This window comes from Cynocephalus volans, chromosome 1, assembly GCF_027409185.1.
Source record: "Cynocephalus volans isolate mCynVol1 chromosome 1, mCynVol1.pri, whole genome shotgun sequence".
Lineage (NCBI taxonomy): Eukaryota > Metazoa > Chordata > Mammalia > Dermoptera > Cynocephalidae > Cynocephalus > Cynocephalus volans.
This window is the reverse complement of record NC_084460.1, coordinates 293,891,253-293,915,551: the sequence shown is the minus strand read 5'-3', so window position 1 is coordinate 293,915,551 and position 24,299 is coordinate 293,891,253. Positions and strand designations below refer to the sequence as shown.

The following is a 24,299-nucleotide window of genomic DNA, read 5'->3' as shown; positions in this document are numbered from 1 at the left end:
TTTATTTAATAACAGAACCCCTTTTCCACACAGCATCTGACAAGGGGTTTCATGAAACATACTTTGGGAATTAAACTTAAGTCTCCAGCTAGGCATAACGTCATGTGGGCACATGAACCAGTTTAAAAGGGAAACAAGGGGCCGACCCCGTGGCGCACTCGGGAGAGTGCAGCGCTGGGAGCGCAGCAGTGCTCCCGCCACGGGTTCGGATCCTACATAAGGATGGCCGGTGCGCTCACTGGCTGAGCGCGGTGCGGCCGGTCACAAAAAGACAAAAAAAAAGACAAAAAAAAAAAAAAAAAAGGGAAACAAGAATAGTCTAACATTTGATCAACGGTAGGCAGTTGCTGACATTTTAGAAAAAGGAGAAATCCATTTTTTAACCATGGAACTGAAATAGCATCACATTTCCCTGAACCACCCTAATCCCAGCCCCTCAAGATCCACCAGCTAAGCAACCCCATACTCTGCAGTTACATACATTAAATCCACACTTTTATTTTTTTGTTCTAAAATGTGCTTTTTCCTCGATGATCTTTAATATCAGTCCAGGACTTCTACCTCCCCTTAAAAAAACAAAACAAAACAAAACACAACACACACACATACACACATGCCACCCTCCAACCAGGTGAAAAAATCCCCGGCGATTAGTTTATAACAAATATTGACACAAAGGGGGAAAAAAGCATGTTGAAATGTATTAGAATCAGAACCTGTACAAAAAAAAAATTAAAATATAACCTGAAACCATTCAAGTTCAGAAAGTCTAGTCAAGTCCTTTTCTCTTGCCAGGAGAATGCCATCATCAGAGGGCTCTGCACCATCAGCCAAGGAGGGGTGGAAAGAAAGAGACGGGCACAGCGACCGTCCTTCACTAGCCAGAAGGCCTGGCACTACATCCCCTGCACAGGCGCAGAGGGAGGGATGAAAGATCTTGGGAGGGCAAGTGCTGGCAGACAGCCCTGGTGGGTGGCTGGGGCCTACACAGCGAAAACAAGGCTGAGTCGTCAGAGCAGCCAGCAGAGAACACCAACCCAGAAGAAATGACTTCTGCCACCTGGCAGACCCACAGCCCCATCCACTTGTGTGCAGATTCCAGAGGTGAGTCAACGCAACACTCCCGACTAGCGAGAGACTGGAGCTGGGCTTAAGAGGCTGAAAACCCGTGGGTTTAGTAAACACAGCCCAGCATCACATCCTTCCATGGCCTTAACTGAGCTGCCACAAGGGATAAGGCAGGAGAGGGAAAACGATGCATTTTGATACCTGGCTAGAGATCGCCTGCACCATTGTGGGCACTGTGGTACCTGGGGCTGGAGAAGGAAGCCCCCCCTCAGAGAAGGGCCTCCTCCACAGTCATCCCTGTGGGCCAGTTAAAGCTGTCTCTGGCTTATGACCAGCCTGACAAAATGAAATGGAGCAAAAGAAAAACTGGGAGGGAGACAAGGCCGGACACAGAGAAGAGAACCTCCTGGAGGGAAGCTGGGCAGTGTCTGACCCTGTTAGGATGGCATCAGTGGAGCCCCTGAGTCTGAAGAGAACAATGGGGGAAGGACGGAGTAGGCAAGGAAAGGGAGTAACGGTTTTTCTGGAACAGTACCAACAGGGTAAAGAGGCGCTGTGGGGGGACGGGCAGGTCTGGAACTCACTGCAGGTAGAGAGAGGAGGAAATAGGCCCTTGGTGTCCTCTCCCCACCTGACCCAGGCCTGGTGAGTGCCAGCTGCCCCAGCCGGCCCTAGTGGCGGCTGGAGACCAGACCTTTCACTTTGGACATCTTCTTGGTGGGCTGCCTCTGCTCAGCATGAGAGGGACACTCCCGTTCAGCCAGCTGCTGCTCCATCTCCTGAGCTGAGGAGGATGCAGTGGCTTTCAGTGTCTTCTTGATGTTGGTAACCTGGAAGGAGATACAGAATTGGTGAGCTCAGCCTATTAGCACCAGAAACACACCAAAATACATTCTCACTATAATAAGGGCCACAGAGAGAAGAAGCCAAAATCCCCTGCAAGAAAATCTGAAATTATCTTCAGAAACCCAGTTGAGGAGAAATAAGCAGAGACTACCTGTGGAACTTATGTGGGAATGAACCAAGCAAAAATGTAGAACTAATGCTTTCTGGCTCAAAGCAAGTGGAAGTGGACCATTTGGCAGATGTTCAACACAGAAGGTGAAAGAAAGCAATGGTTAAAATGTCCTCAGAAAAAAAAAAGGTGACCCAACAATTCTATACTCAGCTAATTGTTGTTCATGTATAAGACCAGAAATATTTTCACAAGACTTTTGGAAATACAGTTCCATGAACCCTTCTTGAATAAACAACTAGAGGATGAACTTTAGCCAACTAAGTAACAAATGAAGAAAATGTAGTAAAAGAACTGGAAAACACTGTAACACTACTGTTTTGCAGCATACCTCTTTTCACCTGAAGCAGGGGCTCAAAAACATGCAAGTAATTTCTGAACATTTTCCCATGTCAGAGTACATGTCCTCTGTGACACATGTGTACTAATCTACTACAAATGTTCTACAATTTTTAAATTAGTTCCCAGTTTGGTTTTTGGTGCTACTATGAACAGCCTTCTATGTTTACCTTTGTCTACTTTTTTGAACACCTGTGGAAGACATCTGAGCTTTCTTGATCAAAGGAGATGCACATCTTACTCTTGAGTCAGTACTGCTATATTGCCTTCTGAAAAGTGGTTGTACCACTTTGTACTTCTACCAACTGTGTATTCCAGTGCCTGTTTATATAACATTCCCTAACATTAGTTCTTTTTTTTTTTTTTTTTTTTGCAGCTGGCTGGTACATGGATCCGAACCTATGACCTTAGTGTTACCAGCACCATGCTTTCCCAGGTGAGCTAAACGGACAGCCTGTTTTATTGGGGTTTTTTTGTTTTTTTGGTTTTTTTTGGCAGCTGGCCAGTATACCCATCACCAGTTCTAATGGATCTTTCATACCTTAACTCATCAGCTCAATGAGAGGAAGAAAAAGGGGGGAGGTAAAGTAGGAAGAGGAAGGAGGTGTCAAAGGAGGGAAGAGTTGTCCACTCAAATACATATTAGCCTTTAAGAAAAAGTCGTTACATTAGAAGGAAGAAAGAAGAGAAGGTTGGTGCAGAGTAAGGCATATGTTTTTTGGCGAGAAAGTAAAGGGCCTTCCCATCTGATGGCATCCTTGTTCTGGGGGAAGCAGGAGGTTTGGTTTTCTACAGAGTGGGAAGGGATTTGTCAGGGTCAAAAGTTCTCAACAGTCAGAACATCAGAAGCTACAGTAAGAGACAGTCCAAATGCAGAGATGAAACAATGCCACAAGAATGGACAAAAATTAGCCTCCTGGAGGAGAGCTATTCTCTGCAGGAATCAACCTCGACTAGACCATAGGTGGTTTTTTGGTCTTTGGTTGTTGTTTTGAGATGTGGGAAACAGCCATGCCCCAAACTGCTGAAAGCAGGGTTATGGAGGGCTGTGGGCTGGGACAGTCAATACAGAGGGCAGCCTAAGTCAAGTCTGGCCTTATCCAGCATCCTGCCAGACCAAGCAGTGCGGTCTCAGAAGCCCAGGCATCCCACCCTCCTTGAGGCTCACTGCCGCTTTAGAATCTGTTGTTCAGTACAGTCATTTGGGGAGTCAGTGTAATCTGGAGTAAGTGGATTGCTTACGACTCCTTCCCTTATATAAGAGATCTTTGTTATTGCTTGTTTGTTTTACTTAAAGGTATATTTTGATGCCCTTGGAGGAGAGATTAAGAAATACAATTTCACAGATATCACTGCTTTATCAAATAACATTCCAAGGCTTCTCCAGTTGGATATACTTTCTAAGTATGAGGAGGAAGATTTAATTAAAATCTTAATAAGAGGTAACAGCATGACTTAAGTTTATCTCTTTGCATGTCAGTTCTTTCTAACTTCCAAAGTGTTCAAAGATCCTACAATTTAACATTAACTGAAGAAATCTGTTTTAAGTTTCCCCAAAAGATGACAAATTTTTAATCAAATAAAACAGAAAACTAGCAAGTTTTCGTTACAAGACCTGTATTTCCAAAAATGGTATCTTTCCAAGCAAATGATTACCTTTCCCATTTAGCAAAAAAGCTTTATTAAAAATTTTAAAATAAAACAAAAAATATATAGTTTCCTTAATTTCACCTTGGCTGATAATCACCATTTAACCTTATTTCCTCAAGTTATTTGTGTAATAATTTTTACTAAACAATCAGCTTATACTACGCAAATAATTTTCTATATTGGTTCTTTCATTTAGTATATCTTAGATTTACTGATAGTCTCATAACCCCTACACAATTAAGGAAAAAGCATTTAATCGATCCCCAAATAATGAATGCATTTTCAATCCCTTGCACCTTTGTTTCTGTAGAATAAAGTCATCACAAGCCTATCAGAAATTAACAACCAGCATCTCTGCATGTGGCATGTTCACCACATTCATGGAGGAAGGTTCCCTTGTTGGCCTCTCAGCAGTCGACCAGCTCAACTGACCCCCAATGCTTTGCTGGTTTACTCTTTTGCTGTATATACTCTTGTTCTTCCCAAAGTTCAACACTTCCATCATCATATCCTTTGCAATAACATGAACTCACAGGTTCTCACTCTAGTTCCCAAGGGAGCCTGTACATTACCCTTCTCCATTCAAAGAAGGGCTTATTTATCCTCTGCTTCCTGTCTGTACTCCCCACCATGATACCACAGCCTTCTTATCTCATGGTGACTCAATTCTATTTAAAAGCCTCTGTATGGAGGTTCCTTAAACAATTGCAAATAGATCTACCATACGACCCAGCCATCCCACTGTTGGGAATATACCCAGAGGAATGGAAATCATCAAGTCGAAGGTATACCTGTTCCCCAATGTTCATCGCAGCACTCTTTACAATAGCCAAGAGTTGGAACCAGCCCAAATGCCCATCATCAGATGAGTGGATACGGAAAATGTGGTACATCTACACAATGGAATACTACTCAGCTATAAAAACGAATGAAATACTGCCATTTGCAACAACATGGATGGACCTTGAGAGAATTATATTAAGTGAAACAAGTCAGGCACAGAAAGAGAAATACCACATGTTCTCACTTATTGGAGGGAGCTAAAAATTAATATATAAATTCACACACACACATACACACACACACACACACACACACAAACCGGGGTGGGGGGAAGAAGATATAACAACCACAATTATTTGAAGTTGATACAACAAGCAAACAGAAAGGACATTGTTGGGGGGGAGGGGGGGAGGGAGAAGGGAGGGAGGTTTTGGTGATGGGGAGCTATAATCAGCTACAATGTATATCGACAAAATAAAATTAAAAAAATAAATAAATAAATAAATAAAATAAAATAAAATTCTGGCATAAAAAAAAAAAAAATTAAAAGCCTCTGATTCAAGATCCTGTCAAATACTTTTGAGCAAATAAGTAGACAGAAGCATGGACACTCTCCCCTTTCATTCAAATGCCTATTTACTTCTCAAACAGTTTTCTCTGGTAGAAATAACCCTCTCAACAAGCTACTATTTTGGTTGTTCAGTGACCCTGGTATGTAAGAAACAGAAATGAGCCTTGGCCCAGAGAAAACTGGTTTCTTCTCCAGTTCTGAAACACCACTCAAGCTCTGGTACCTTCCTTCTCCACTCAACACATGCCTTGCACTCGAGTCAGGCTTGTCCCCTGCACCACGCTTAGAAGCAGTTATTTCATCTCTGCCTTTCATGTACCCTATGATTCCAGCCTGGACAAAACTCTTTAGCTGGCCCCTGCCTGGAGAGTGGAGCACCTCTCCACATAGCCTGCCCTGACCACTCCAGCCACACAGACCCGCCTACCTGAACCCGCACTTACCTGGCAGTACCTCTCATTCTGATTGTCTCACACACCACTGAGTGGCCTCCTGTTTCAGGTGTACATGTCTTACTCCTCCAATAAGACTACTGACAAATCTAAGTGCTCCACAGTCATTATCACTTTCAGGAAAAATGAAAACCCCATAGAGGAAAAGAGGGCTTCTTGGGCAAGTGTTTCTGAAGGCTAAGAAATGAGACCTTATCCTCCACAAGGACTCAGCCGGGCACAGTGGGTGCTGTGACCCTCACACTGGATTCTATTACAGAGACACCTTGTTCAAGTCAACTTTATTGCTGGCATTTTAAACACAGAGAACTCACAAAGACTGGTGAACCAGTGACAGACCCTCATAGTTGAAGGGGACCTTAAGAGTCAACTAGTTCCTTCCAATAGCTATATAGGTCTAAGTGTGGCTAGCTCCTTCCAGGGCTCCAGATTGGCCACCAATGTAGGTCCACCAATTAAACCTGTTTTGTCCTCGTGGACAGACTCCCTTGATAAGTCTAATTCTTGTTCCCCAGAGCCACCCTTCAATTGACAACAAACATCATCCCCACACATACTTGCCTTCTTTGGCCTAAATCTGGCCCAGCCCCTTCTGGTTTTCTTCCTCAAGTGGCCTGGCTTACAGGCCATCCTTGTCTTACTGCCAGATGACCTTGAGTTTGTCAAGCTCTTCAAAACATAGGACTTGGTAATTTTCTTTTTTTTTCTTTTTCTAAAAGGATCCGAACCCGTGGCCTTGGTGTTATCAGCACCGCACTCTGCTGAGTGAGCCATGGGCCGGTTTGGACTGGGTAATTTTCAAGTGGGATTGCACCTGCTGGCAAAAATGCAGCCTAGCTCTATCATATAACTTAAATATTCGGGCAAAAGGAGAGAGAAGAGCTTCGTGGGGCAGGAAAACTTCCTTCAGTTGTGGGGCAAAGCAAAGGCAGACAACAGGAAACAGAATTCACAGTTGGAAAAGTGCTACAAAGAAAAGTAGACCTGGAAGACGAAGAGAACGCCTCTCCAAAAGGTACCAAGAGGTGTACTTTTGGAGCACTGTAACAGCCAACAAGCCTCAAGATGTGTCACTAACTTAACTCCTAGGGAATTTTCTACATAACGGAAAACAGAGCTTAGTTTGTCCAATATGCTTTCTTACCTACATGACTGGCACATAGCCTACTGCATAAATGTAGCAAAAGCTATATATTTATATTCCACAGAACATCAGACATAGGCACATTCAAATATAAGAAAAATACATTCCAAAATCAAATATAAATGAGGAGGTGCTTTCTGACACCATGACTAATCATTACCTCCCCTTCAGAGTGCTTGCTCAGAGACAATGAAACAGCCCATAATGCTACTGTTCTCGCTCCCCCAGGTATGCTGGAATGCTAACTAATTAGCATGTGTTATTTCCCTGAAAGCCTAAAAGGAGAGAATATTCTTAGGCAGTTTGTGACAGGGCTGACTTTATTATGAGGAAAAGCTCTTGAAGCTACAACTCCCCAGAAGAAAGCTTCTGTTATAAGATTAGGGGAGTTGGGGGTGGGCATCAAGTTTCTCCCTCTGAGAACAAGCAATCTAATTTAAGGAAAAATAAAGAAAAGATCACCAGCTCAATTGAGAAAATGGCTAAAAAAAAAGTTACGCCAAGGGTAACCCAGAAGCATAAATACAAGCAGAGTATGACAAAATTACCTCTGTTCTTTGTAAATTTGTTTTCTTTTCAAGTAAATAAATATTTGGTGACTACCTACTGTGTGCCTCAAGCTGGAAGATGATTAGCATCCTGCACTTAATAGCCAGATCATGCATTTACTGAAGGAAAAACTGACAAGGCTCTGAGCTTTAACCATGCTCTCTCTCTCTTCTCATATTGGTCTGTTCCAGATTCTTCTTCTTCTAGAAGACTATTATGTCAACAGACATGTCAATTATGACAAACATGTCAATTATATTCTAATTGGTGGTGGAGGTGGCCTTGTCCTTTTCCTTGGATTTCTCTGAAATTTAAATCCTTTCTGCCACCTGGTGGCAGCTTCAGGCTCTGCCAGCAGGGGTAGCCATGTTTTCCAACAATGGACCACTGACAACAAATCCACGTGTGCTGGCACTAGAGTGCTCTCTTTTTTCTAAATAACCATAATTTAAAGAGTCTACACTGTTGTGTAAATATAGGGTGTGCCTCAGTCATTAGCAAAGTATCAACAGTAGCTCTGTGCACGCCTGTCTTTCTTTTGTCCAATGCCGTTTGTCACAGATATAAACTTGAACAGTTCAAAATTCGGAAACTAGTTTTATTCATCTTTGTTAATGACCACGATGTCAGCCCATACCTATCACACAATTAGCAACAGTTCAGGCACAATGGGACAAGCAGTAGTGATCAGACTCCTCCCAGTGCCTAGGTTAAAGACTACTGGTTTTACACAGGCTACCCCAAACCTCATTTTTCCAGGGTCTGATTTATAGGAAGGAACAAACACAAAGGACAGAGTGGGTAGCCCTTCTTTCTTTGCTCATACCTCAATCCCAGGTCACAGAAGAGGCCACCATCACCAAGAAAATAACCACATAGCTGATTATGAAAAGTACAGTTCACACTGATGCGCTTACGTGGTGTGCCAGAAATATTTCAGCTCAACAGGAGGTGATCTTACAACTAAGACACAGGTTTTATTTCCAAGGAGTAGATATAACAAAGTGGGGGGGAACTCTCCACATCTCACAAAACTCTCTTTGAAAAGCACATTTACTCATTTCCTATGCTCCTTAGCTGGAATTCTGGACCCTACTCTGTACACTCTTGGACACCAGATTCTTTTTTCTTTTTTTTTGATCAAGATCCCTGTGAATTAATGATTTTTTAAGCTCATCAAATACCATCATCACTTCAAGCCCCACTCACACTAGAAAAGGACTTCCAATGTTAACAAAGATAACTGCTTTTTAATCTTAAGGGCTCCAAACAAATTCTGAGGTTGTTCCACATGTCAGGCTACAGCCACACAAATTAATGCCCATAACACAAAGGCTGGAGCCTATGTCCATCCAGGAGGCTAAAAGTATCCTCGACAACCAGTGTCACTAAAACCATACTCATGCTCTCTTATCTTCATGTACATCTCATCTGCCAAATTTTTCCCTTTTCTTCAGTATGAAATATATCATTCATTTAAAAAATTTAAATATTTGTATATGTAGAGTTTAGAGAAGAATAAAACAAATACTAAGAACCTACCATACAACTCAGGAAACAGAACACTGCCAAGGCCTTGAAGCCCCAAGTGCCCCTGCCCAACCACACCCCTCCTGCCACTCAACCTGGTAACCACCATCCTTCTATCCATTTTAAGATCTATCCTCAAACTCATTTTTCTTTTGCTCTACAGCTACAAAGTGCATGTGTGCTGAAATGACAACATTCTCTGCTCTCCAAGCCTGATCACCCTCTGCTGACTGGGACTTAGAAAGGAGACAGAGAACATCAAGAGCAGAAACTGGGGCATACTCATTCATCCCTGTTTCCCAGCAGTGCCTGTTTGTTGGTGAGTGCTTATTTCATCTACACCAAGAATCACAAAACAAAAACACTGCAAAGGAATAAACAGGTACACCCTCGCAAGAGGAACAAATACGCCCTTCCTTACCTCTGCCTCTATCTGCTGCTGAGTTCGGTTATGGTTCTCTTTGTACTGGTTGGCTCTCAGGACTTGCTGCTCGATGCCCAGCAGAACTGCTTCACAGCCATCACACCTACAAAGGAGAAAAGCAGCCCAGAGCTGCAGAGAGGCCTGGGAAGTCTCTTCCAGCCTCAGAAATTTCCCTCCCAATGGCCCTCCCAGGCACTCTATAGGGACTTCCTTTAACACCCCCTCTGCCAAAGGCTCTTGTCCCTTTGCTCCTTCCAAAAGACAAGCATTTCTAAATACACAACTCAGGATATATGGAGACAAATAAGGTGGTTTGGCAGTAGTTTCTCAGAATATGGCTCTTATTGACAATTTTTGTATCCCATGGGAAATGGCTTTACAGAATGTTAAGACTAAAGGAAGTAGGAGAGACTTTACAGGTAGCACTGATTAATCAATTTCCTCAACAGAAAGAAAACATTTTCTAAAAGCATCCTATTTTGGAGATTGCTCCTTTTCTCAGAAGTTTAATTAACTTCCTAATTGCCATACCTCTCCTTGTTATTTTATTTTCCCCACTTTTATTTTTGGCAGCTGGCTGGTATGGGGATCCAAACCTGTGACCTTGGTGTTACCAGCACCATGCTCTCCCAAGTGCATTTTCCCCTTTTTTATTTTGAAAATTTAAAAATCAAAAAAAGATGAAAGACCAGTGCAATGAATATCTGCATACCCTTCCCTTCTTAAGACTCAATAGTTGTGAACATTTTGCCATATTTGTAGTACCTCCCTACATAGCAAATTTGTTTCAAATTTAACTCCAATTCCTAAACATGAATTTTAAGAATCTCTTTTAGTAAACATCCTGGGATAGGAGAATTAGAATGGCACCTCTGAGTCAAACTTACTGGGGGCTTAAAAACAAGAAACCAGACTGTGGATGTGAAAACTATCAGCTATCTCAAAAACAGAATAAGACAGTCAACTTTAGAAGAATTGGAAGGCTAGATTTTATATGCCAGACCATTTTCATGATGAGTATTTTCTAAGTTTATTAATCTTTTGAGAGCTCCTGCTTGTGTCAGATGTTATAAAGGGAAGGTGTTTGGAGCTATGCTTGGGACAGAACTCGGGATGAGAGGTGGGCAGTCCATGCCTTGGGGTGTAAGAGCTTAAGTGAGGGAAACTCAGGAGGCATTAGACCCCAGGGAGTCAAAGCTGGGCCATTTGTCCCTTGATATACTCCTCTTGGGGATAAGCCAGAGATTCAGTTTGTTTTCAAGAATACAACCTCCCTATCCCTCTGGCACAAAACTTGCTGGCTCTGCTTCATGACCTCCAGAGTGCCACGTGCCTGCCTGGGAACACACTCTTCCCGCCTCCAATTATACTCTGATCCTGGCCCTCCTTCAAAACTCAGCTAACACTTCTCCAGCTAAGTCCATCTGGCTTTCTAAGCCCCAAATCACTTTAAAAACTCCATAACAAATCCTAGAATGTGTAACAGCTCTTGCAAATTCCATTGAAACAGAGTACACAAAAATGTTCCAACTTGTTTTATATACTAGAATACAGCATAGTTATCAAACATTCTAGAATACAGCATAGTTATCGAACATTCTATGTGAGTCTGTGTTCCAAATTAGAATAACCCATTCCTTGTTTTCAATATCCCTTACAGTATTCTACAAATACTAGCCCAGTATGTTACTGACTCTAAATACGGCTTCTCTTATCCAGGGAATCTTACAAACACTGATTTCCTGAGCTTGGTCAAACTTTGAGTCAGAGTTTGGGAAGCACAGGATTGGCGTCACACAGCTAGGATACAGAGGCTTCACCTGCTAACCCTAGGCATTTTATACCCCATTATTAAATAGCCCCCCAGCTACATTAAGACAAGAACTACTTTACAACCAAGGCACTAGGAGGCATAAAACAATTCCTGTTGCCACACAACTGTAATCGCAAATGCAGCCCAACTCTCTGGCTTACTGTCCTAACGCCCCAGCTACCAGGCAGCCCCAAGACCTACCCCAAACCCTCAGCTGACACCTGGAGATCACATTTTTGCAAGCAGAGGCACAGAGGACATGCTAGATATACCCCTCCTTCTGTCAGCCTCACCATTCATGCAAGGTCTTGACAATATTATTGATATCCTTCTTTCGGATGTCACGGCCAATGCAAAAATCCACTTCTAGCAGCTGGTTCCGCTGGTCCAGTTTGCCCTGGATAATGTCAGTGTAGACAGCCTCAATTATGAGGTCTTCTAGTTCTCGGAGATTCCGCATCTCCAGGTCCTTCAGCAGCACGGAGTAGGGGATACACTGTAGATAAGCCCATGTGATAGTTATAAAAATCATCTGGCAAGCATTAATGAAAATGCAGGTATTACTCACATAGCCCAACAGCTGCCTCCAGGCTTGGGAAATGCAGGCTAGCGGTAACTACTAATATCGAGGGCAACAACTCTTACAGATCCTAAAGACTCCTTCCAGAGAAAAGAAAGGGAAATACTTGGTATTTGCCACTCTGTCATCCTCTGGAAGTTTTCAAACTTTGCATAAAGTGCCAGATCATCACGAACCTACAGTAGATCTCAGATACTGGAGAGAATTGGCTGCTTGTCCAGCAGAGTGCAAGTAAAAATACTTGCAAGCCAGCACATCCACCTACAGGTGGTGAGTGGGGACTGCCTGCTCAGAGGTCTCCCTGAAGTGCATCTGTTTTCTCAGACTCTTGCAACCAATGTCAATTCCCCAACAGTAGTCCTTTATTGGCCCAACAGTAGTCCTTTATTGGGCTGCACCAACCTTCTGCATGACTCTAAGACAATAGGATATCTAAATATCTAGTTTTCTGCAAATCCTCTGACACATCACTACTAGTTTGAAAATTAACACAGTGATCAATCTGTAGGAACAGACAGGACAAAGATGTATACAGAGAAGAGAGTAACAGCAAGCATACCTAGAAGGGTTTTCTATGGCTAAAGGTGTGATATCCAGGGGAAGTAGATGGGTTTACAATGTCAGGTTGCAGAAATAAGGGAAAAAGTGACTCCTACTCTTTACTACACTTGAGAAGTTCATGATCAGGACAAGAATAAAGATCAGGCCCTCATTTCCCAATGAAATAGGCCCCCCACCTGAAATGCCAGGTTGAGAATCAAAAATTTGTGATCAGATCAGGTAAAATGATTTCAGGAATTAAAATGGCAATCCAAGAGCAAATACACATCTCTCAAACTCAATCACAGAGAAGAAATGCAAAAAGCAAACTTTTTCAAAGGCACAGTCCTACAAAAACTTAGGCTGGGATTAAGCAAAGAGCCAAAATCAACTATAAATTAACCAAATCTGGACCTTCTTTATTAATGGCTGTAAGCAGCTGGCTGCAAGGCATCCTCTAAATCAACTGGGGCAGAGAACTTGGAGGTATGGTGGAGTAGTAGGGTCTAAAGTTGGCATATAAGGCAAAAATTCCAATTAGTGTAATTAACCTTGAAAATCCCAGAGAAAGGCAGGATATTAAAAATCTATCTCTTAATAGGTCCAAAATAGTAAGTTTTTCCTCCAGCCTGGGCAAAGTTCACTGTGCACTGAGCAATAGATGAAGTTAACTTGCCTTGAGATGCTTTGCTGCCTGAAAATTAAATGTATATTTTTAAAGAGCAGTCTCCCTTTAGCAAGGCAAAATGCTCACACCACACAAGCCACCACGGAGTGCCAGAATTGAACCTGCTGATCTCACAATCACTGCTGAACAAACTCTTCTTGTGTGGAAGGGGGAGTAATCATATACACCATTTTAATGATCTTTTTCTCTTTTTCCCTTTGCCAACAAATTGTATGCATTTATGATGTGTCTCTGCTGTGTGTAGCTGGCAGATCCCTCATTAATGCTAACAAGACACCTGACTTGGAATAAGGAGGAAGCAGGAAAGGGTTCAGGAACATACCTTCATCCTCGATGCCAAGCTCACGATGGTAAGATGTTTCAGCTTGTTCTGTTGAGCTGTGCTCAGTTCTGGCAGTCTTTCCTTGTTGGCTGCTCAGTCCCACCCACCACAAAAATCAAGACACAAAATAAAATTAGGATTTCTTTTTTCTTTTCTTTTTTTTTTTTTTTTTTAAAAAGATGACCGGTAAGGGGTTCTTAACCCTTGACTTGGTGTTGCCAGCACCACGCTCTCCCAAGTGAGCGAACCGGCCATCCCTATATAGGGATCCGAACCCGTGGCCTTGGTGTTATCAGCACTACACTCTCCCAAGTGAGCCACGGGCCGGCCCAAATTAGGATTTCTTTTATGGAATTAGCTCACCAACTCCCCAAACCAAATCTACAATTGAATCACTGTCATGACTCTACACTTATTCATTGGGCAAAAATTCCATGAGCATCTCCTGTCTTTTTTGGAAGACTATGTGCTTCCAAAGAAAAGATTTGGTCTCTACAAACAAGGAGTTGAGTCTCTTGAAAAGCCAGGCATGAACCATCAAAATGATATGATAATTATCTTAACAGAATACTATTTGTGCCCCTTGTGACATGCATTAAATTCAACACATCTTCACTGAGCATGTTACATGCAATGCACAGTCTTAAGGGGAATGAAGGATGAATAAGATGGGCTTCATCAGGGTTGCTGTGCTGCACGACTCCAGGGGCACCGACCACCCAGAGTTGTACAACTCAGTGGCCCTAGACTTATCCTCAGTCTTTCAATCAGATGTTTTAATAGCTACAAATGCAAGGCAGAATTACCAGAAGAAAGGTACAAACTACCAGATGAGAGGGGGAGGGGATAGGCAGGGGAAAGAGGCAGGGGGAAAAGTGGAAAAGGGGAGAGAGAGAAAAAGAGAGAGCATAATCTCATTTGGGAGGTACAGAGATGAAAAGAAATAAATGATTTATGGAAGAGATGGAGTTTGAAATGAGCCTTGGGAGATGGGCAAAATTTTAGTAGTAACCGTAATGACACCAGCAAGGCCAGCAGTTGCAGGTGACATATGAATACACAGTGAACTTTATTTTGTGTGAATCCCATACACGGATCCATACATACATACACACATCCACTTAATCCTCACAACAACTCCACAAGATAGATTCCAAATGTTCTCAATTCCTTAACCATAATTCTAGATTCCAAAAAGTTGAATCGAAACTTATTTTTTTTCCTTAAGCATGGTGCTGAAATTCATCTGGTGGCAATTCCTGATCTGAACTGAGGCAGTCTTTTTATCCTACTTGTGAATATTCACTTGTTTTGCTGCAAAATTATGAACGTGTTTGACTACAGATGCTGCCCACATCCCTCTAGGGATGTTACATAAAAAGGCATACGTATCATATTACCTTTTTAAAGTCCCCAAAATTCTAAATTCTTTTTTTTTTTTTAAAGATGACCGGTAAGGGGATCTTAACCCTTGACTTAGTGTTGTCAGCACCATGCTCTCCCAAGTGAGCTAACCGGCCATCCCTATATAGGGATCTGAACCCATGGCCTTGGTGTTATCAGCACCACACTCTCCCAAGTGAGCCACGGGCCGGCCCTTCAAAATTCTAAATTCTGAAACATCTAGCCTCAAGTAGTACAGGTAAGAGACTACGAATTTGTATTATTACTCCCATTTTACAGATAAGAATACTGAGGCACATAAGATTATTTAACTTGCCAAAGAACACACAACTAGAAGTAGTGCTAGAATATAAATGCAGACAGTCTGGTTCCAGAATCTGTGCAATGCTGTCTCTAGTAAGTGAGGCTAGAAACAGAGGACACACTCATTGAAACAAAGTGAAAGTCAGAAAAAATATGGTATACCAGGAAGTGGCAAGCTGTCCAGTCTGACAGCAGCACAGAATAATTAGGAGTGACCAGAGAGAAAAAAAGGGAAGTCGGGGATATAGTAGGGAAGGCTCTGTATCAGGCTGTCATACTACTAGAAAAATCAAGGAAAGCCAGAAAAAAATGGTTTGGGTGGGAGGTAAGTTAGCAAGTACCTCACTCCTAATATTTCAGATTCTTTTTTTTTTTTTTTTAAGATGACTGGTAAGGAGATCTCAACACTTGGCTTGGTGTTGTCAGCACCACGCTCAGCCAGTGAGCAAACCAGCCATCCCTATATAGGATCCGAAGCCATGGCCTTGGTGTCATCAGCACCGCATTCTCCCGAGTGAGCCACGGGCTGGCCCTAATATTTCAGATTCTAATTTTAAATGATTAAAATGCCCTAACAAAAGAGAATGAGCTAAATAGATTAAGGAATATTAAATTATCTAATATTAAAAATGATTACAAAGACTTAAAATATGAACAAATGCCTATGAAATAAGTGGAAAAAAGAGACATATAAAATTGTATACATAATCTAATTACACCCATGTAATAGAAAACACAAGCATAAGGGGAGAAAATGTCCAGCACCATAATGCTGACAATAGTTTAGTGCAGGTACAAGTATGGATAATTTTTTAAATCTGATTACCAAATCTTCAATATGGTGGTATTATTTGCATAATATTTAAAACACTGAAAATTTTACAAGTGTGTATTCTGACACTTCACAGCACTCCAAATGTTCTACAAACACCAGTCCTCAAGAATCTCATTTGGAAAATAAACAAGGGCTAAATTTATGGATGAGCATACACACAGTCCCCATTCTATCCACTGGGAAATAAACGGTAAGAAGGGAAATTCCTTTTGTGAGGTTACCTACAGAGCACAGTCAGGGAAACAGCCAGGTCGAAAAGTCTCCACCATTCCCCACCCCCAGGCTTTATACAAGGATCCTCCAAACTGAGCAACATAATTAAGTCTTTTGAACAATCTTAACCAACTCACCTATGTAATCTGGGTATGTTCCATAGGCAAAAAGGTTCAGCAACTGCAAATAAGCAGCATTAGCTCCTTCTGCAAGCTGAGGAGGGGAAAAAAAAAGGTCACCACAGACCAAGCTGTCTACCAATCACTGTAGTGTTCAAACAGAGGCAGAGAACAGGTGGTCATATGCCACGGATGCCACAGCCGTTTACTATGTACTGTTTGGTTAGTTCACCCCTGAGGCCCCTTCCAACTCTCTGATTCTTTGGGGAAAAATACAGAAGATTATCAAAGCCCAAAAGTTAATTTTTCTCCCTCAGGAATCCACGTAGCATGCGCGCGCGCGCACACACACACATACACACACACACACACACACACACACACACACACAGCATTAAGCATTGAAGGCAGTTCAAGTTTTCTCAGGATTCCCTTTGCATTAAAACAAAGACTGGAGCAGCCCTGTCTACCCACTAGCATGGTAAGTATAGCATGAGCCACATCAACCCAAACTCAGCAAAGCTTAGGGTTGGTTCCAATGTGGACTATGAGCCCTGGGAGAGATAACCACAGCATGAGGTGTAAAAGAAAAGCCAGACTGGGACAGAAAACCAGGATGTTAGGTTGCCCCAAATAAAAATTTTCATTAAAATTACTACAGAGCCATCTGTAGAAGAAAAAGGGAAGAGCCACTGTTCTGGCAGAACTGCTCTGCTCTCTCAAATACCTTAACTGAGTGTTCCTTTTACTTACAAACACGCTCCTATTACTCTTCCAACTTACCAAACTCGGTAAAGTCTAAACAGGAATAAGTAGTATTCTGCAGACATCAATAGCAATACCACTCAATTTTATCCATTTTTTAAAAAGTTTCCAAGAATTGCATCCATAATTTCAGACCACTGAAAGGCAACTAGATTATTCCCAGCTCACATATGAAAAAACGCAAACTGTGGGGAGATAAAGGTGATTTGCTCAGCACCCCAGTGAGAACTCTGGCATCCTAATACCTTGGCTTATCTTTTCAGGTTACCACAAACCTCCTGATATCCCTGGATAAGAGGTGGAAGAGACCCGGTAAAGACCATCAAATCTAGCCCTCACCTTTCAGAGAGACAATTTCAAAACTAGCTGGAACTGACTATTTTCTCTAGAGCAGAAATTTTTTCCAAAACTTCTCCCACTGGCCTAAATCAAAAAGGTCTTTGTGGCTTTAATTCCCACCCATCTCTTCTTAGCTAATCTCTCACAGTTACAAAACAACTACTTCACATATTCATTCAGGCTTTTCGTGAACCTGAAGGAACATATTACCCCTTGGCCATCTCTTATGTTGAAAAATGAACCCTGTTCTCTCAAATCTTCCTTATAGGATTCATTTTCCATCTCTGGAAAACCAAATTTTTACTGAAAGCCTACTGTGTGTTAGGCTATATATTCAGCTCTAAAGAAACAATGGTTAGCACAACAGACCTTACCCTCACAGAGCTTACAGCTTGGCAATTTTACAATTAAGAAATTAAAGTGGCTCTTTCCATCTCTGGCCTGCACAGGGAGAGCAGCCATGTGTAGACATATACAATGGATGGCCTTGGAGAACTGCTCCAGTTTCTTGATCAAGAGGAATAAGCAGAAATACAGCACTGAGCCCAATAACCCGAAGGTCCACAACTCCTTCTGTTACAAGCTCACTGCCTGCAGCTAACAGCAAAGGTGCTGTGTTGGTCATGAAATAATGAACCACCCAGTGAAAGCTGGCCACCTCCTACGTGCACACCACCACCAACAAGAATACCAGGGCCACTCTCAGCAGCATCCAGCACATGATCCCCAAGAAGTACCACTGCCCAGATCTGTGGAAGGCCACCTACAGTGCCAGTGCCATCCTATGCAACCAGAGGCCTGTGATGGTGAAGAGGAATCGTACCCATCCCACCAACCCACCAACAGTTCCTGAGCCCCGCTCAAAGCAGTAAAGGTGTTTGCAGGCTTTAATCAATCAATAATAGAAATTAAAATGTCCAAAGTGGGAAGCAGAGGCTGAGAAGTAAAGGCTGCTTTACATTTCTTTGTTCCATCTGGTCATTCTTCACAGATCTTCTCATCTTTGAGGCACAATGACCAAAACTGGATACCCAAGGTTTTAATAACAACAAGCAAATAAGCAAACAAAGCAAAATGGACTACTTCCCTGCTGTTTATGTCATTATCTTTTTAATACATCTACGTTAGCACAACATTGCCTTTTTCCAAAGAAACAATATCTTCCTATTCATACCCATCACATGTTCAATAGCAAAAATTTTCTGCTATGTATGCCCCTGACCAATCTTTTTTATCTATGTTGTAATGGAGGGTTTTTTTGTCCCTAAGAATGCCTGAAACTACCCCTATTTAATATCAACCCATGTGTATAGCACTACTTTTCTAATTTATAAGGATCAATTTGACCTTTTTACTGTCTTTCAGATTATTAGCAACCCAATCTAATTTTACCCAAGTTTGGTGAAACTCTTGAATAAAAGGAGCCCAAGACATCATCCTGGATCTCCTCCCCTGCCCCACCAATTCCCATCCCTCCCTCAACTGGGCACTTCACAGGTCCACAATACTTCAGCACTGAAATTCCTTAGAAAACTTGGAGATTCACAAAAAGGCTTAGAACAAAGAAGATTAGAGAAATTTCTTTGGAAACCACTCTTACCTCCTGCACGTTGGCCAGCTCCAGCAGTTCTCCAAAGACATATACTCCAGGAGCTTCCAAGACCTGGCTTATGAGAGCAGTAAGGGCTGAGCCACTGGTACCTTTGGCTAGTAAAATAAACTGTTCCAGGAGGTTACTTGAGGGTTTTTGTTCACCTGCCATTCTCTGGCCTTAAGATCTGTCCAAAGGAAAAGTGTGTCAGTCATTCTTCCTTCTCCTTTGCAAAGTCAAGGCATATTTAATGCTGGATGAGACACCAGAAAACTTTAGTTGTGTAGCGTTCATAAAGAAAAAACAGCTCCTGTGTCCGGATGCAATGACCACTTTGAGATGAGTGCAGTTCAACCTGGATTTAAAAGGCTCTTGTCCTCAATTCTGAGGTTTGAAACACACTTTGTAAAAGTCACTTCATCCCTATCCACTCCTCTCTCAGAGGCAACACCTTCCAAGTCTTTAAACCTGACCAAGACCTAAAGAAATATGCAGGAGTTTCTCGGTAGCTGTTTTACATCCACCTCATTTACAGACTCTTCTGTTAAGAAACAGAAGATATTGCCCATATACAGAGGCACCAGATGTAAGCAAAAGGAATCAGTTACAGCTTCCAGTGTATCCTCAGAATCCCATCTACAACCAGAAACAGACAAGACACAAAAACCTGACAAGAAAGATGTCTCATTTAATCAAAGAAGTCACTTAAGCCAAGAAAAGGGAAAATCATTTCGAAAGATAAGGAGCAACATATTTAAACTAATACATGCTGTGTAAGTCAGTGGGAAAATCCCTCTATTTGGCCTCCTCCTGATAATGTGACATTTTACCAAATACGACTTCAGAACTTGTACAAAACCTCAAGAAAATAAAAAGATTTGGGAAAACAATGAAGATATTGTATTGCCATCCTGAAGACGTTAACTATAGGAAGGTCCCTCAACTGTGTAATCTAATGACATGCTGAGTGGATGCAGACACACTGCATACCTACTCAACAGAAGTACCACATAAGAAAAGATTTCTCCTCCAAAAATGATACATATTGGGGCTGCGTGACAAAATGAAGGAAAAGAGGTATAGTGAGGTGAAACAGAGAACAATTCAAAGACGGATAGTTTGATACAAGAGAAACCAAGTTTTCCTGCGGAGGAAGTCACACAGAGCAGCAGCCCTTTCACATATTAGACAAACAAGGACGTCGCCTCTCTTAGAGTTACCTAATAAGGTCCTGTCATAAACAAAAAAAATGAAGTGCTAGGGACCAAAGAGTTCTGAGAAGGGAAAGGAGAAAGGATGAGAAAGGGAAGAAGGGTAGGTGATCGTTAGGAGAGGAGGAACCAAAACCGTCCTTCCAAGTGGACACGCGTGAAGGAAGAGCTGGAGATCTCTGTCAAGAGAATGAATGGAAGGAGCTGGGGGTACAGAGGGGGTAGGGAAATGAAGAGAAACTTCCGCCCCTCCGAAAGATCTAGGCCTGAGGAGCAAAGCTTGTGGGGACAGAGAGTGTAAGGAGATGGTGAGAGTCACTTTCTTCTGGAGTGGGAAGGCGGGAGGAGGAGGCTAGGGACCTGGCGGAGATGAATTCCCGTCAGGCATGGGCGGTATTTTGATGGACGGGAGAGGGGCAAAGGAGCAGCTTTTAGGGGTGGGGACCGAGAGCAGCCACAGTGAGTAAGCTGAGGGTCGCGAGCTGGGGTGGACTTAAAGGCGGGCGGCGTGCTCCAGGCAGGGCCGCAGGCGTGGAGTGAGAAGCCGCGGGGCGCACTCTCCGGGGCGGGGGCGGGGCGGCGCGGCCGCGGGCTTTCCTGGCGACCAGCGTGCAGTAGGACAGTCCAGCACAGCCTGGCGCACGGGCCCCAGCGCAGCCCGCCTTCTCGCCAGCCCCTACCTGTCCGTGTAGCCTCTCGGTCCTCTTGGTCGCTGGCTCGGCCTCCCGGCGCCTGCCCGCAGGTTGTCAAGCGTCCATGATCGCTGCGGCGTCCGGCGCTTTTCTGCCTCCGTCGACCCGTCGCCCGTACAGCTCCCCCGGAAGCCTCCCGCCGCTGCACTCAAGTTCCGCCCACACAAAGTTCCCCCTGCTGCGTTTCCAGCTTTGACCTTCAGTGGAACCGGGGGAAGCCGGAGAAGAGGGTCTCAGCCGGGGTGCAGCCCGGGAACTGGACGGAGATGGGGGTGGCGAGGGGCCCGAAGAGAAGAATGCCGCCTAGGCCGTACTGGGGCCCAAACGGTCGACATCACCATCCTGGGCCCCAAATCCACCCCTTTCGCTCCACAGCTCTGGAGCTCACTATGGCGACTGTGACCACCTCTGGGTACGGAAACGTACTGCTCATTAGAACTACCATTTATTGAGCGTTTTTCTATGTGTCATATGCTGTACATGTACTATTTATTTGAACTCTCATAAGTCTATGGCCTGTAATATTATTCCCATTTTCCAGGTGAGTTAACTAAGCCTAAAAGTCTGTAAGTCAGTAAGTGACAAAGCCTGCTTTGGAACCCAGGTTATCTGAAGCCAAAGACCATGTTCTTGACCTCTATTCAGAAAATCTTTTAAGATAAGTAAGAGATGGGTTGAGCCAACAATTGTTCTGTGACCAAAATGTCATTTGTATAGTTGCATTTGGTGCTGACCAACTCACCTGGGAAAATGGTTAAGAAAGGCCATATAACTAAACACTCAACTGATTCCTTTAAAGTAAAAACCACATACTTTCAGGTGTTGACAACAAGCAAAAGAGCCCTATTTGCCTATCAGACACGATAGATGCAAAGGGGCCCAGCACCAATCAATTTATTCATTTATTTGAAACATTTCTTTAGTGCCTATTATGATCTAGAAGGTTATATGAATATAAAACAAGGTTCTTGACCTCAAAAAGTTCCAATGTGTTAAGTGCTGTGAGAGATATTACAACATTTTGGAAGTACAGAAGAGAATAGGTTTGGGAAGAAAAGAGCCTTACACCATGTAGCCTATACTGATGCAGAACGAAATCCAGAGTGGCTGTAACCCAGGGTTCAGGGGTGGGAAATTAGAGGTACCGAGCTGAAGTCAGGGTATCAAGGGTTACACATAACAACCTAAATACGGCAAAAATGATACCTTGGAGAGCTCACAGCTCCCTGGGAGAGACAGGCCTGCCCCTCTATGACAGAGGGTTGCCACAGGCACCCTAGGAGTATAGATAAGGCTCTGCTGCCTGTGCTCTAAGGAGAGGTGATTCAAGTTATGCTTCTGGAGGAGATGAAGCTTCAGATGAATCTGCAAAAATGAGCATGTAAATCATAAAGGGCATAAGCGGTGAAGGGTTTTTAATTTTATCTTAAGGGCACTGGAGAATTATTTAGGCTTCTTAAACTAGGAAGAGGTATGAATAATTGCCATTTTAGAATGATCAGATTAGATTCTATAGAAATGGATTGGATGTGGAAAGAACTAGAGGCAGGGAAATCCTTGAAGTGACTGTTTTACTCCAGATAAGAGATTGTACAATCATGAACAAAGGTAGTGGCAGTATGGGATGAAAAAGAAGTGACATGGTTGGAGACATTTAGACTATAGAATCTATATGAGTTGGTGACCAGTTGAATGCAGGGAGAGGGAAGGGGGATATCCCCCAGGATTCTGGCCTGAGAGGCCAGAGCTGTCTGGAGGTGGTGTTAAGTGAATAGGGCTGCGGAAGAGGAGGGGCAAATTTGGAGCGGGGAGGAAGACAGCTGTGTTCAGTTTGACGGCATAGATATTCTCGCAATGCCTCTGCTTCCTCCATAATAACATCCAGACTCCATGGCTGCAGTTAAAGCCCTTCACTATGTGCCTCCCTCATAACTCTTCCACTTTGTCTCTCCTAACCCCCTTCACAGCCCAAACTCCAGGCCTTCCCACGCCCAGCTCGACTTATACCTTCCCTGTATGACACCGGGACTGTGCTCAACCTTGCTCTCTCTTTTTTTGTGCAATGCTTTTGCCTGTAAAAATCCTACCAATCCTATAGGCAAAGATTTCTTAAACTCAGTGCAAAAAAGCACTAAACATAAAAGAAAAAAACTGAACTACTGTACTACATGAAAACTAAGAATTTCTGTTTCACAAGATACCAGTAAGAGGTGAAAAGAAAACCCACAGCCTTGGAAAAGATATTTGCAAAGTACATATAAGACGAAGAATTAATTCAGTGTTCAGACTATGTAAAGAACTACTCATCTTTCAAGTTCACATGCCACCTCCTCCATAAAGTTTTGCATCTGGAAAAAAATCTCTCCATCCTCTGTAGCAGTCTGATGTCATTTCTTTTATGCCATTTATCACACTACATCCTACATTTCAGTGGAGTCTCCTTATTTCCCCAAATAGATGGTTATCTTCCCGGTAGCAGTGACCATGTCTTTCACCTTTTACCCACTCACTGCCCGACAAATAACAGAAGCTGAAAACATGTCATGGAAGAAAAAAATTGAGTGGGTGCCCAGATGGGTGAAAGGGGGAACAAGAAGAGAAAGGGAAGCCTAGGAAAGGACATAGGAGTTCTCCCAGGAAACCATGGCTTACATTGTAATTTTACCTACTTCCTGAAGTCACATTAAATGTCACCTTGAGTCACAAAGAACAAATCAAAACACCAAGTTCTGCCTGGGCTAAAGATAAACAAATGTCACACTCCCTCACTTGCAGGAAATTCACCAAATAAATGCTTACCTAACCTCTGGGTGTTTCAACCCTGGACGGGAAAACTGCTCATCAAGGAGAATAATAACACTACCATGCTGCTAAAATTATCACCTCCCTAGTGTGGTGCAAAGAGCCCAAAATGAGGGTCAGCAGACATACGGCCGAATTCTAACTCTGTCCCAACATGCTGTAATCTGTGGCCAATCTCTCCACCTCCCTGGGCCTCAAATTTCCTCAAATGTAAAAACAACAAGGGTTAGATTAGGAAATTCTTTAAAGTCCCTGCCTCTATTGATATCTGAGTATAAAATCGATAGCACTCCCAGTCCAAAGCAGGAACGCACCAGAAACTCCTGCAAAACACGTAAAAGGCGCCCCAGATCAACAAACAAGCACAATTTGAAGAGGTCATTTTGTGCTATCTTTCATGATTTAATCAGTGTTTTTGTTTATTGTTTGCAGTCTTACCATAATGTGCAGATTTGAGTTCCATGTAAACAGAAGTTAACTCTCTGCGGGCTGTCATCTTCTTTTGAGGGTGAAGAGGGCCTTCCCGCCTGGTTTCAAGGCTCCGGATTGAGAAACCA

The 24,299-nt window shown here is 42.9% G+C and overlaps 1 protein-coding gene and 1 pseudogene across 4 annotated transcripts; one reads left to right on the top strand and one right to left on the bottom strand.

Annotated features, from left to right (window-relative positions):
• Positions 1 to 478: 478 nt before the first annotated feature.
• COPS7B (COP9 signalosome subunit 7B) lies at positions 479 to 24,299 on the bottom strand. Of its 4 annotated transcripts, none has more exons than XM_063098519.1 (7): positions 24,181 to 24,299; positions 17,428 to 17,435; positions 16,361 to 16,436; positions 13,469 to 13,557; positions 11,632 to 11,834; positions 9,523 to 9,628; positions 479 to 1,898 (listed from the first exon to the last, which is right to left on the bottom strand). In XM_063098519.1, the coding sequence occupies exons 1-7, from the start codon at positions 24,236 to 24,238 to the stop codon at positions 1,740 to 1,742; spliced, it is 699 nt and encodes a 232-aa protein (XP_062954589.1). In that variant the 5' UTR covers positions 24,239 to 24,299; the 3' UTR covers positions 479 to 1,739. The 4 variants fall into 4 exon arrangements, with proteins under 4 accessions (XP_062954589.1, XP_062954586.1, XP_062954587.1 ...); XM_063098516.1 differs by lacking the exons at positions 17,428 to 17,435; positions 24,181 to 24,299 and adding exons at positions 19,047 to 19,224; positions 20,929 to 21,018; XM_063098517.1 differs by lacking the exon at positions 17,428 to 17,435 and having other exon boundaries at positions 24,181 to 24,298.
• On the top strand, positions 17,907 to 18,318 carry LOC134389644 (large ribosomal subunit protein eL28-like; annotated as a pseudogene).

Bases quoted from the DNA above. Each gene is read 5' to 3' on its own strand.
- COPS7B (XM_063098516.1), bottom strand. From the start codon at position 19,208: ATGGCAGGTGAACAAAAACCCTCAAGTAACCTCCTGGAACAGTTTATT. The intron at 13,558-16,360 runs GTGAGTTGGTTA...GGGACTGAGCAG, and splicing joins AACATACCCAGATTACATAG to CCAACAAGGAAAGACTGCCA. The intron at 1,899-9,522 runs GTAAGGAAGGGC...ATCTCCTTCCAG, and splicing joins AGCAGCAGATAGAGGCAGAG to GTTACCAACATCAAGAAGAC.